At 42.7% G+C, this 14,463-nt stretch overlaps 1 protein-coding gene across 1 annotated transcript; it reads right to left on the reverse strand.

Annotated features, from left to right (window-relative positions):
- Positions 1-8,266, reverse strand: LOC306697651 (mothers against decapentaplegic homolog 4-like). Its single transcript, XM_079161662.1, has 10 exons — positions 8,078-8,266; positions 6,701-7,093; positions 5,930-6,104; positions 5,325-5,579; positions 5,033-5,140; positions 4,866-4,916; positions 4,219-4,402; positions 3,835-4,003; positions 3,534-3,672; positions 1-3,023 (listed from the first exon to the last, which is right to left on the reverse strand). The coding sequence occupies exons 2-10, from the start codon at positions 6,938-6,940 to the stop codon at positions 2,812-2,814; spliced, it is 1,533 nt and encodes a 510-aa protein (XP_079017788.1). The 5' UTR covers positions 6,941-7,093; positions 8,078-8,266; the 3' UTR covers positions 1-2,811.
- Between the last annotated feature and the right edge of the window lie 6,197 nt (positions 8,267-14,463).

A 14,463-nucleotide genomic window follows, 5' to 3' on the forward strand; every position in this document is an offset into this window, starting at 1 on the left:
AATATCAGGCCATGTTTAATTAAAGACTCACATAAGAAATACAGGTAAAATGCATTATCTGCAATCGGTCACAGTAGTCAACAGCAACTCATTTGAGCCGTGTCTTTATAGGCTCCTATAATAACTGCAAGTATTATAAAAACATCTGACCACCCTAAAGCACAGCAGAACAACAGATTATTTCTCTGGACAGAATTCAGCATCAGTTCTTTCAGTTACATAATCATAAGATATCCTGTTTCCTACCAATCGATCCATCATTTAGTCGGACTCTTAATACCTGATGTAGGACAAACCTTTTAAACAATGCTTTTCAAATTATAGTGAAATAATGAAAGATGGGACAGAGAGGAGAGAACGCAACCACCTGCTGCTCAGTTTTGCTCAATCAGTTGGGAGAGCAAAGTGGATCATCTCTTGTGACAAAAAAACCCAAATTTCAACCAACATCTCAACATGTGTAGTAAATTAAATGTGTAATCAATGTGCTTAATCTATAAAAATGCCTTAAAAACAGTAACAGAATGCATCACATGCAGCGCAGTGACGAGGGGACTCGTGTTGAAATAACTTTCTGTGTCAAGCTACCTTCACCTGTGAGAGATAATACGCTTGATCTCATTTTACTGTCAAAGAGAGGCTGCACACATAACTGATGGTGTTATTGTATGAAAATGAGCTCTCAGGAGACAAGTTGCCTTCTTTAGGAGCCTGGCTGCCAAAACAAAACATTGAGCTTATACAATTGAATTATATCATTTCCATCAGCAATGACCATGTAGCTTCCCACAATTTGCCTTTAATGTTGTGAAGTTTAGTACTGTATTTAAAAAAGGGGGGGGGGGGGGCAATGGGGTCTATTTTCCATTCAAATTCATGCGAACATTGACATGCATTTCAAAAACAAAGTTATTTACATGGATTTAAAAAGGAAAGAAAACAACTCAGACCAGCCAAAAGAAACCCTACCAGTGTGTGTAAATGCCTATAGAGAGTGAACTGAGATGTCTTAGTGTTACAAATGTTTTCAGTACAAATGCCTCACAAAGTGGCCTCTGCTCACACTCCTACAAAGACTATAAATCAAGCTGTTCTCTCCCTTTCTGTATTGCAGGACAGCCACCTCATAATTAGGGTTATTGAATTAAAAACAAGGGGAAAAAAAATAAAGTGCTACAAATATCATACAAATCAATTAATACAAGTAACAAAAATAAAAACCAAGAAAATATTTCAATATTGCTGGGACACCGTCTTAAATTCATGTATCTTTATCAGTAAACCATACACAAGAGACCTGGATCTAGTAGCATATACGTGGGCTGCAAGTCATACGATGTTTCAGTACAATGATTCTCAACAAGTGTGAAGAGTCGGGTATGCTTGGAGATAAAAATCTAAACAAAAGAAATACAAATAATCACATTTAAAGTTAAAGAAACCTCCAAATGAATGTGATTGGGTCCAGCAGCTGACATGAGCTCTCATGATCACACTAGACTTACAGTACATTACTGAGTAATAAGTACTTTCTCTTTCCAAAACTTTGATAAACGCTGTTCCTTGTACTGTAATTAAATCTCAAACACCTAAGAACAACCGTTTGTCTCTTCTCCGCTTCTTACTTCAATATAATTTAACCTTTTTTTTGCTCTCAGCGTAAAGTGAGAAAAGGTGAAGAATTTGCAGACAAAGGTGTATGAGATTCATCCTTTATGGCAGCATAAAAGAGGGCGAGTTCCAATACAGTAACCAAACCTGAAACATGGTGGAAAGTGACCGATAATGAATGAGCATCCTGTCATCTCTATATCCGTTTCTACTGACTTACTGTGGTTAGATCATTTATTCTCTCACTCAGATATATTGTATCATCAATGGGCAGTTCAAAAGGCTAAGAGTCCAAAACCTCAACTGGGGATCTTCCTTTGAGAAGGGGGAAGAAAAGATTAGTCATTGGACAGCCACCGGGCCCACAACCAGTTACAAGGTCCAAATCCATACTTTGACAATACCTGACCTAGAAGAGTCCATTGACTTGACCGTGTTTCAGTTCAGAGGGTTAGAGCCGGCTTTAGGCGCGGCGCTTGTCCTTTCACTCACTGCGATATTCCCGTGGGTGTCTAGTACGACCTGATCCAAGCTGGCTGGTCCTCGACCCTTGTCCAGCATCTGAGAGGCACAGCTACCAACGTGACGTCGAGCGCTGATCGCATCGAGTGTTGCTGCTTTTCTATTCCGCCCGACAGTCGGCTGAACTTGCTCGTTGTCCCAAGGTGTGAAGCCGTCTGTAGCGGCTCGAGTGAAAACCGACGCAATAGAAAACCAGCAGCACGCTGGTGCTCCGTCACTGGATACGAGAGCCGTGTCATTCCACAGCGGTGCAGCACTGAATCTAACGTCTGTCAGTAGTCGCGGTACATTCCAGTTTCATGGGATCTGCAGGTCATCTATGTGCATGTTGTGGTGCTTTGTAACTATAGTTCTCTGTGAAGTATTTTTCTAGTCCTACAGTTGATCATATTCCAGTCATCAAAAATCAAAGCCATCTATCAAAAATAAAGATAAATATAGCTTTGATATATGGCTTTGGCTCATTTTAGTGTCACTCTTGCTTAAAAAAAAAAAAGCAAAAAAAAAAAGCAAAAGTAGGAGCCACAGTGCACAAAGGTGCCTCAAAGACACCTGAAGTTTGTCTTCTTTTGTTTCACATGAGACAGCTTCAGTGTCACAGCTGTTTCACCGGCTTCTCCACCCACAACAGTTCACAGAGGCAGACTTTCCATTGCACTGTATGTTGCAGTGCGACGCTCAGTCCAGAGGTTGCGGGTCTGCTATAGGCATGGTGTGCAGAACCTCGTCCAGTAGCTGTAGAGCTCTGTGCAGGTGGATCTCGATCCAGCAGGGGGTCTCCTTGATGCTCTGGCGGGGGTAGTCGGGCCCCCAGCCCTTCACGAAACTCATCCTGAGGATACACAGCCTGCGGAGGTCGTCTACCCCGATACCGGCTGCTGCTGACAGACCTGAGAGAACCAGAGGAGAGAGAGACATGAACAGGTCAGTGTGCTGCATGTGTGACTAACAATTCAAACTGGAAGGAATATCGACTTGAATTATAGAAACCCAAGAATAAAACAACCAATTAAGTGTGATTTATTACTATTAACTTGAGCTGAAACAATTGACAGATCTATGGAAAATTAATTGGCAACTGACAATGTTTTTGTCATTGCAAAATGTCACAGGTTGTAGCCTCTAAAACGTATATACACTTGCTGGTTTTCTCAGACTTTAATGACAGTAAACTGTAAATCTTTGGACTGAAGCAATCTGAATATGTGAAACAGGGCACTATTTTAAGAAATAAAAAGAAAACTAATCATTAAGCTTTCAATCAAGAAAATGACTGGCAGATTAATTTGATAATGGAAATAGATGTCCTTCTATTAACCACTTGTCTCTAATACAAAATAGTTGACTGTCTCTATGTGTGTGAATGTGCATCTGTGTATTTGCAGTCAACAGTATCTTACTAATAGCTGGAGCTATTCCTCCAACTGATCCAGGTCCAGGTATGTTCCCGGCCACAGCGGCTGCTTGTGCTGCAGCTGCTGCCTGAGCTGTAGCAGCCTGCTGTTGCATCTGTCTGTGGCACTGCCGGAGGTCAAACACCTGGCAGGGGAGAAGAGACCTTCAATACTGTACATTCAGCAGAAATCAGGAATGTAAATAATGATTTACGTTTTTCAATGGAGACTAAATCAGCAGTTTGGAGCTTGCACGCAGCAGTTGAAACGTCAACCTTGAGACATGTCCTCTTTTTACATTCCATACCTTGATGTAAGCGCTGGGGTAGATTTTGTGAACAGCGTCTCCGGGGGCTCGGCCTGCCTCTCGGTCCAGGTAGTAACTCTGAACAAACACTGCGTGGTCACTGAGGCATCGCACCCACACATCCCCCTCGCCCTTACACTCCAGCTGAACCCCTTTACCGATGTGAAGCCTGGGAGAGAGCCGGGATAGAATGGGGGTTATAATAGCGCCACCATGTTTCACGACACAGTCAAGTGTTTTTCACATCCTCTGCATTCTTGTGAACACGCTGATAGAACAGCTACAAGCAATTCGGGGGTGTGTGTGTGTGTGTGTGTGTGTGTGTGTGTGTGTGTGGGGGGGGGGGGGGGGGGGGGGGGGGGGGGGGTTGATAAGTTCCCCTACCTTGCTCTCTCAATCGCCTCAGTGCGATGTACGTTGCTGAGCTGGCCCAAGCAGAAGCGGTCTCCTCCGGAGGGGTCGACATAGCCATCCACAGTCACGGTGGGGCAAGAGGAGGGCACCTTAAACGTCTCCCCGACCTGAACGTCCATCTCAAAATAGGCAATGGAGCACCAGTAGTCAGGAGCTGAAACAAGAGGAGGGATGTTAACGGGCTTGTGTCATGAATGGAAAATGGTCAAAGGTAACATCAAACTATTGAGACTTTTGTTTTCACGTCATAGATATGAAATGATGACAAACAAGCAACATTTAAATAAATGACTGAAACCATTATTTAACAACTATATTTTCACTTCATGCTGTAACATAAACTTGCCATTATGACAATCAAAAATGTAAAGAGAAGCTGTCAAACTGAGCATATTAACACGGCGTTATATCTCATCTAGTCTCACTTTTAGAAGCAGTTGAATGGAGCAAACCTGCCTTTAGCGAGGATGACAGCCAACAAGGGCAGTAATCTGTGAATGATCTAAGTTTGGGACTAAAATGTGGAAATAAAGATCCACTGTTCAAACAGTTTTCTAATATATCGGTCCTAAACATTCTGTCCAAGGTTTATGTCCTTGTGGATTGTGTGTTCTCACCTGGATGACTGGATATAGGAGGCTGAAAGGCCAGCTCATTATGCACTGGCCCTGAGAGGAACACAAAGTCATGGCACAGATCACCCACTTTGCACTTTTTCTTACAATTCAAGTATGCAATAACGTCTGTGGAGTGAGTTACAGCTGTAGTGACAGTGCGTACTTACAGTAGTGTGTCGGATGTGGCATAGGAGGGTGGTGTTGGAGATGGCCGTTGGTGTGGTGGGGTATGTTGGATGTGAAGCTGCTGTTCCTAGACCAGTTTGAGCTGGCACCTAGGAGAATAACAGACCCACAGATAGTTCCAATAAAAAGTACAAACTCACAAATCTACTGCCAAAATGTTAAACTAGACAAGAAAGTCTTTAAGTGTCAAACACACACATATTGCATGTACAAACATACACACGCATTAGCACAAATGAGCACACACAGGGATATTTTACAACTGTATCTTACTGCCTGATCCAGCAGCGATGGCAGGGAAGGACGATGTTGAGGCAGAGGTGGAGGCCTCAGCCGGTGGGAGCAGGTTCGGGGTCGCAAATGGTTCAGAGGGGGCCGGGCAGCCGGCGGATGGAGGGTGCTGGATGGTCTGGATGGAGTGCCCTCCCTCGATTGAGGGCAGACTCTGCGGCCCGTCAAAATCATACTCGTCCTTAACCATCAGTGCAGAGCTGGAACCAGAGCTGGTCAGTGTCAGTCCGGATAAGTCTGTGGATCGAGGAGGAGGAGGAGGAGGAAGAGGTAAAACAGGTTACTGACAATGCCAATCTACAACAAAGGGAATAACCAAACAGACACATGCCACTAAGACTTCAATGAACATCACATTAGTTTAATTATTTTAAGCAAATTACAGGACCACACCAGTAACTCTGCATGTTTTAGCCCACAAGCTAACTGTGTTGCTGACAAATGTCTTCAGTGCGCTATAAAAGACAACTGAATCTTTGAGGTTGAATTTCTTACAGCGCTGTTTATTCATTTGGGTTCTATTGAGCCCTGTAAACATTTAAAGAAATTTGAAAACACCCAAAAAGTGAACTCACTGAAATGCTCACCTATGCCAGGAGACACCACTCTCTCATAGTGATAGGGGTTGACACACACATTGTCACACTTGAGGTCGAAGGCAAACTGGCAGTATTTGACATGCTTCAGTTCATTCTTATGCAGGTCAGGCCACCGCCACAGTCGGGCGTAGATTACATGAGGGAACCCTTTACGTCCAGCCACCTGGGGGAACAAACAACAACAACAGAGAGAAAGAAAACAGGAAAAGGGTTAATGAATTTGTAAAATCACAGCTGAGGTCAAACAAAGTGTCAGTTATTGGAATACAGCTCGTCTTCGACAGTTACGGTAAAAAAAGAGAGTTCCAACTACACAAATGGTGAAGATATTGGCTCCAGCACAACTTTGGTCTAATGCACTAAATGCAGAGAGATTTCCTGAATCTTCTCACATTCTGTTAGCTCAATCATGTTCCAGATCTTAAATCGTTTTCCTGACAATTGCATTTGAAAATCACAGCTTGCAATGTTTTATTTTGGCAGGTTTCTCATCTCACATGTTGGATGTTGTTGAGAGCTGAAACAGAAATTTGTTTCCCGGAAAACAAATTTGCTAACTAATAGTTTGTGTTGTTTTGCAACTAAAAGGGCTGAGCGGTGGTGATGGTTACAGCTTCTCAAATGTGAGCAATTGATGCTTTTCCTTTCTCGTATATAATACCAAACATCCCAACATCAACAGATGAGCTTGTCAACACCAATGTGTAGAAAGTAAATGATATTCCTATTAAATTGATCCAGATAACTGTCTCATCCTACCTGAAGTCGCCCATCCAGGGTCCTCTGAATGGTCACACACTTGCTGGGATGGGCCCCATTGGTGGTGATCGCTGTGATGAGGGAGTCGAGCTCGTCTTTTTTCTCCTTCAACTTTTTCACCAGGCTCTCGATGGCCCTCTTGGCAAACGTCTCACTTTCGCCCCCCTGCCTGTGACACATCAGGCTGTGCACGATGCTCAGGCAGGCATCGTTGCTGGTAGGTGTGTTGGTGATGGACATCTTGACTCCTGTGTCTGATTATATATACGATGTTGACACAGTTTCACTCTGCCAAGAGGCCAAATGAGAGACAATCTTCACAGTAATTCAGCTGTAGATGAGGCAGATGTGTCACCACAAGCCTCTCAGCATCAGGAGGAACGGTGACAAGATCTGGAAAGAGGACAATGTGCAGGTTTAGATCAAACTGTTTCAGAGAAGAGTTGATTCAACTGTAGATAGGTTTAGGAGGCTCCAGCTCCTGGTGCTGATGAGTTGTATGGCGTTATACGTAGTTTTTTATTCACCTCAAATAGAACCATAACATTAATGTGAACTTTTTAGCAGTATAGAGATAATGGTAGCTCATCAGCGACCCAATGACATAAAGTATCAACAGTTATTGGATTTACGTTTGAGGTCTGAAAAACCCGGAACTGTTTCTATTCTAGGATAAAAATTTAAATAAAGGTGAAGTTGATGTCCTCGCGTGCCTCTTGTAGCTAGCTAGCGGCTCCACTCAGGCTGTCGTTGGTCAGAGGATGTTACTGAATAGTAACCAAAGGTAGACAGAAATAAACACTTCTTGGCTTCAAAGTAAAGGTGAAACATTTGAAATGCTAAAAGCAAGGCCTTTATTAAGTGTATTGTGACTATTCAATTAACTATTATTGCTCAAAATGCATTTTAAGCACATCTTCCTGCCAGTAATATTTATTGTAATATGTATTCAACTGCTCCAACGGGTGTTGTGGGTTGCTACTCTATAGATTACTGTTGAAGTATGGCTTTACTCTGAAGAGCCTAACCGGAAACAGCATTTCCACTAAAATAACTTGACATCGGATTGGCTAGCTACCTGCTACTAAAAACATCAGCTAACGCCGATGATAGCAAACTGGCTAACGTAGCATGCTACTACGAGGTTAGCAGGCGTGTTTGTTTATTATTGCGGCAGCCCACGCATTCGCTGACCCCTTAGCTCGATAGTGCGACAAGTATGCAACTGTAAAAAAACTGGTTTGCGAGTAAACACTATACAGTTTATAACTGAAAACGAATGAAAGCAATGTAAATAGGTAGCGTTAGCATGTTGCGCTACCTGGAGTTAGCTTGAGTGGCAGCTAGCAGGAGAGCCCTGCCTCTGTCCAAAGTTACCGTGCAGACGGGGCCAGCAGTGGGGTGTGCAGATCCAGTATGTCTCCTGGATTATCTTCATGAATTCACCAGCTGTTTATATAAACATGGCGGGTAAAATTCATTGTCCGCAAACTGTAGTTTTACATCCTCAAAACTAGAGCGAGGATCAAGTTAAATCTCAGATTCCGTGTCAAGTCCCGATCGACTTCACGCACTTCTTACACTATTTCCTTCGATGCCGCGTTGCGCATGCGTGATATGAGTTTTTTTCCCTATAACCACTGCTACTGAGTATATTGCTTCTGCTGTATCTATCATACAGTCTATCTATGGTATCTACCTTTATTTCCATCACTGCTACTATAGTTATAGCAACAACACCTTTTGATGGAGAAAATATGTGTTATTATTCTGTTGTAAGAATGACGGGAAAAGCAAAACAATCACAAAGAAAGGATGACCTGTGTAACAAAACAATGATAGCTATGTAGACACCAGAGTAGGTCTGTAACCTACACAAAGTAACAGACAGGCTATTATATCACGATGTCCTTATAACCACACACCTAAGCCTACATATTATCTGTCCACATTAACATCAGTATATTGTAGGCATGTGTCCTATCAAAAAGCATATTATTCAGGCTATAGATAGACGTTTCTTGTTCTGGTAGTATCAAAGTTTGAGAAGATTACAATACAAATATACAGTTACTGTAGTACAAAAAATATTTTCTAATAGCATATAAACAACTGTAAACATGTGACTAGCAGCAGAGGGAAATGTTTCCAGATTCAGTTTAATAGAAGTATCATTTACATAGTATAATATTACAGTTTTATTTTACCTGTAACCCCCACAGCTGCTGCTTTTTTCAGTTTATTTTCTCCACTGTGGTGAACTGGTGCTAATTTGTGAAGTGAAATCAGCTGCTGTGATTAGTTGGACTCAAAGGTAGAAGCTGTTTGTCCTCAATGTGCTCTCCTCTATAAATTAATGAGAATATAAAACACACACACACACACACACACACTTTAAACGCCCCACTGGTTACCAATTTGTCCCAATTACAAATGTGAACATTACCCGCTGACAAGGCGCACAATGATGATAAATGATCAGCTTTGGTTGCTAATGTACTTGGCATGCTCCCATAATTTGACTTTAATTGTCTATCATCTCTCTTTCTCTTTGTTTTCCCTTCTTGTCTCTCCCTCGTTTAGCTCTCTTCTGTGTACCGCTCTTCATATTAAAAAAAATAACCGCCATTGAGGATGTTGAGAAGGCAATCATTTTACTCTGTCTTGTTTTCCTTTTAATTTGTCAACAGTTCTGCATTACCATTCATCTTGTGACAGAGCAGCACAAAGAGATAAATAAGAAAGAGGCAGAGTTAAGACTATTGGGGGGACCACATGAGGAAGGCGGGGTTCACAATAAGAGGAATGAGAATTTATCATTGTCACATTTTGGATGGGGCACTTACATTGTGGAATACTTACCCAGTTGCCTGCCATCCACTTGCAGTATAATTCCCTTTACTGACCAGCAGAGCGCAGTAAGCACCAGCACATGAACGCTGCTCTGCACCTGGCGTCCTCTGAGCAGGGCTGGTGGAGATAAGAAATCTTCAGTTGCGATCATTTTGTGCTGAGTTTTATGCTTAACTTGATGAGATAAATATTGGAATTAATGTTCATCAAATTCAAATTTTCAGTTGTTACAGACGTGAATGAACGCTTGCAAAATGTGACGTACTGAATGAGTGAGAGGCAAGGGAGGACAAAAGGAAAGCGAGCAAACACAAGGTACATGAGTGTATCCATGCTGTGGATGACAAAACACATTATATAGATGATAAACATACAATATATGTGTTGATGATAACCCTTTTACAAAAGCAGAGCTAAATGAATCACCATTTATGTAAACACGTGCTGTAATCTACATTTATCGCTCATATTAATGCAGACTGGGATGTCCAGTCGACTCTTTCAGGCAAAGCTTCTATTGAAAATGGACAAAAAAATACATTTGCTCTCAATCAATATCAATATACTGCTTACGTTGCTTTAAACTAAGTTAGCTTCATGACTCAAACGTCATTAAAGTAAACCAATCAAAACAATTTGACACACTATACACAGACTTTTTGAGATACTATAACTCAGCATTTATAGAATGTTAATGTTTCCTGGTGTTTCGCAGACATCCCCCCCAGATAAAGTTGTTGCACATCCATATCGTATTCAGCGAATGTTTTAACCTTGAGTTAGTTTTAAATCCGTGTAAAACTGCAATGAATGGCTCTACTCTCTGGTAATAGCCCGATAAATTAAATTTCACTCATTTAAGCTCCCAGCATGCTGAAAGAATCAGAGTCAGAGGAGGTTGCTGAATGATTTAGCTTGAACTGATCATGAAGCGAAATGCATCTGTTGTCCTCATGACTGCCATCGAGTCTGCATTAGATGCAGTGGATTAGATGCGCCGTTGCCAGGTAGTACTGGCACTTTAAACGCAGTTTATGGTTGTAGTGAAGTTTAATTATTGTGGAGCTGCAGGCAGATATTTAGAAACACACAGGACACCGATTTTAACAGCGTAACAGCACAGAGGGAGATGCTGTGTTTGGTTGAAGCTGGTTTTCTTCAGGGTCTCCACAGTGATGAAGCTGAGGTTGATCAGACCATTATATATCACCTTGACAACCATCCCTCAGAGGCAGGACACATGGCTGCTCTGTGTGCGTGTGTGTGTGTGTGTGTGTGTGTGTGGGCCTTACACTGTACATCCATCAACAGTCACAAAAGTAAATATAAATGGACAAGCAAGAGGGAGAGCCTAAGGGATGTGATGTGACTGTCCCTCTGTCAGACTCTACTAAGGAAGAAAACAAAGAGGATAAAGTGACTGCAGCTCTTCAACGTAACACACAAGTTGCTTATAACCTCCTCCCGGCTCCTTCTCCGCTGCCTTTTTCTCTCCCTCTAAATCCTCAAGCCTTCCCACCCTTCTTTTCCCTCCTCTATCTCCTTCTCTCCATCCGTTACCTCCTTTTCGCTTTACCTTTCGTCTGTTCTTCCCGTCTGTCCTCGTAATCTCAAAATAAATGGTTTGTATTCAGTGCTAATTGGCAAATATTAGCATGCTAACACACTAAACTAAGAAGTGCTAGCGTTTAGCTCAGAGCACTGCTGTGTTGAAGTACAACCCCCTTAGAGCAGCAGAATCAGTATAGTCTTGTTCAACATATGTCTCACCTTTTACCTTATCAGAGAAACAGCTTTTTAGGATTAACACCAACCAATGTGTTTGATTAGCGTACGGCTACCTCAGGTATGATGTTTCCATCCATCTACTCAGCCAAAGGCTTTCCGCACACCTTCTGCTCCTTCTTCTTTCCTCTCCTCCTTTCAACCCCTTCCTCTGATGCCTGAGCACATTGTGAGTGGGGGATGTATTAAATCTGAAAACTTTCCACTTCAGTGGGATTCAGGAAATTGTCTTCCCCGCGGGGAAGTAAATGCAGATTGAGGGATGGATATATGGAAGCACGGAGAGAGATGGATGGAGGGGTAAAATGGATGGAAGGATGAATTTAGGGAAGGGAGGAAGAGTTAGATTGAGAGAGGGGAGGTTTTTGGAGGATGGATGGATCGGTGGTGAGCATCAGAGAGCCAGAGAGTGGGGGGAAGGAGGGATGTAAAAAGGAGGAGAGAGACGGAGGTGTTGGAGAGGAGATGGCTGAGCTGTCTGTTTGAAGATAAATCAGAGAGGCAGTGTAGTGAGGAGGCCTGTATCTACACACACACACACACACACACACACACACACACACACACACACACACACAGAAAACAGATGTGTGTGCGGACTCATGTACATGCAAACACACACAAACCCAAATACACTCACTTACTCGGCTTGAGCACACTCTGCCCCACGGCGAGGTGGTAAAAGGCCACGGCTGATTGGGTGCTGCAGGCTGATTTCGCCCCGAGTGGCAGAGCAGTGCATGTTGGGATGTTTGGATACAAATGCAGTCATCCATGAAGGCATGAGGTAGGTCACCCCTCTTCTCTCTGTCTCTCTCATCCGTTCATCTCCTTCTGACTCTTTCCTTCCATACATCATCATTCTCTCATTTATCCTCCTTCACTGTTGTCTCTTCTTCCCCGGCCTGGCTCTATACCTTCCCCACATTTCCCCACAGGGTTTTCCTACTAATACCCCTCCAAATCTGCCCTTCTCTCTGTTCCTATCAATCCATCTTTCATACAGACACAGTATTCTCTCTGGGTATTAACAGTAGCTTCTCCCTCTCTTGCTCTCTTTTGTCTGGCTCGATTCACTTCCATCTGTCTCCCATCTCTCTCTCTTTATCTTTTTTCTAGCTTTACTCTCCCTCCATCTTTTTTCTGCCTGCAGTCACACACACACACACACACACACACACACACACACACACACACACACACACACACACACACACACTGCACACACTTACACATCTCCGCAGTGTGGTGTGCAGAATAATTAGTCGTGCTTGATGTCTCTGACAGTTCTAATCCTTCTAAATGGCCACCACATGCCTCCCCATCAGCCCAGGGCTAGGCACACACACACACACACACACACACACACACACACACACACACACACACACACACACACACACACACACACACACACACACACACACACACACAAACACACACATACAAACACACACACACACACTTGAGCAGCTTGCAAATAGGCATCGTTACAAATGAGATACTTCCATCTGTGTTCAAAGTAGTTTAGAGATGTTTGCAGGTTAAAGATTTTATGCCCCAAACATTAAGACTATAGTTGTAAATCTGGCTAATTTGCAGGTGAAACCTTCTTACACTAAGTGGCTCTTAGTGGTCTTTGGAATAATAAAGTGTCTTGGTGTTGAAATATAACACATGCTGCGAACAAAGCACTATGCAAGTACACGTCAACTTCATTTCTCAATAAAAGCACAGAAATGTGTTGTTATTTGGAGATATTTTATACTTGTTTGGTGTATCGTGTCTGCGTTCTTCCTGAACATCCTGAGAAATGAACGCCGCTCGAGATGCAATTAAGCTCACGACCAGCGGGGGGCTGTATGTCATATATCAGGATGTGAACGAAGGTCAGCAGCAGCCAAATCAGCAAACGTCAACAGCAGCAGAAAGAACTGAAAAGAAGCTAATCTACGATAGCACTACTGCTGCTTTGTCGGCCATGATATCAAAAGACCTTACCTACAAATAAGAATCTGGCATAATAACATAAACTTTCTACACAGAGTGACTTTAAATATCAGAAGATTAACTAAAAAGCACAAAAATCAAAGTGTCAATTCATGTCTTCCCTGAGAGAGCATCCTCGCTGAGAGTGTACATTCAACTCTGTGAGGAGGTTATGAACCTCACCTCATCTGATTACATGTGTGTGGTTCAAAGCCTACTGGATCTCATTCAGGAAAATAACAGTCTGAACAAAGTCTGTGCCTGAACAAAGATGTGTGTGTGTGTGTGTGTGCGTGTGTGTGTGTGTGTGTGTGTGTGTGTGTGTGTGTGTGTGTGTGTGTTTGGTATCCAACTTCCCATATCTGTTATTGTCTCTGAGTATATGTTTTAATATCTCTATATGTGTTTTTTACTGTAAACCTGAATAAATGTGTGTGTGATTGTTTGTGAGTAAGCTCATTTCTTTACGGTGGAACATGACAAGGTTCATTACAGTGTTGTTCAGAGTCAACGTGGAATAAATACAAACAGAAAGATGTGTTCCCTCTGTTTCGCTCTATTACACACACACACACACACACACACACACACACACACACACACACACACACACACACAAACACGCTGCTGTGATGTAAGCCTCTGATACAATGAGTGTGTGTGTTGTGTGTGTCTTTGTGTTATAGTGAGTTAGCATGATTGTGTGTGTGTGTGTGTGTGTGTGTGTGTGTGCTCTCTTTGAATCCTGTAAGGACGTGGTAGGAAACAGAGACAGAGTCACAGGGGTTTACAGCTTTGTGCTGCTCTTCTGTGAGATTTCCCCTGAGAAATGACTATCAGCACAAGAGAACCACTGTTGAGAAACGGACAGAAAACATGAGAAGGAGTAGAAAGAGAAAGAGAGACAGAGAGCGAGCGATATCTCAGGAGAGAAAGAGGACAGGAAGAGCTGCAAGAAGAGGCATGTCAGGTAGATTGTAAAGAAGAGGGAAAGAAAAAGGAGTGAGGAAGGAGGAGGGAGTCGAATGAGGGTGGATTTTGTTCTCTGCACCGACTCGATGGTACCAAACCTGGCAACCTTAACTATGATAACAAGACTAAAGGAGGCTGTGCACAGTCACTGCGTACAGCTAAAT

This window comes from Pholis gunnellus, assembly GCF_910591455.1.
Source record: "Pholis gunnellus genome assembly, chromosome: 6".
Taxonomy (NCBI): domain Eukaryota; kingdom Metazoa; phylum Chordata; class Actinopteri; order Perciformes; family Pholidae; genus Pholis; species Pholis gunnellus.

Coding starts and splice junctions, on each gene's coding strand:
- LOC306697651 (XM_079161662.1), bottom strand. CDS start 6,940: ATGTCCATCACCAACACACCTACCAGCAACGATGCCTGCCTGAGCATC. Junction 4,004..4,218: donor GAGGCGATTGAGAGAGCAAG/GTAGGGGAACTT, acceptor GCTCTCTCCCAG/GCTTCACATCGGTAAAGGGG. Junction 3,024..3,533: donor AGGAATAGCTCCAGCTATTA/GTAAGATACTGT, acceptor TGGTTCTCTCAG/GTCTGTCAGCAGCAGCCGGT.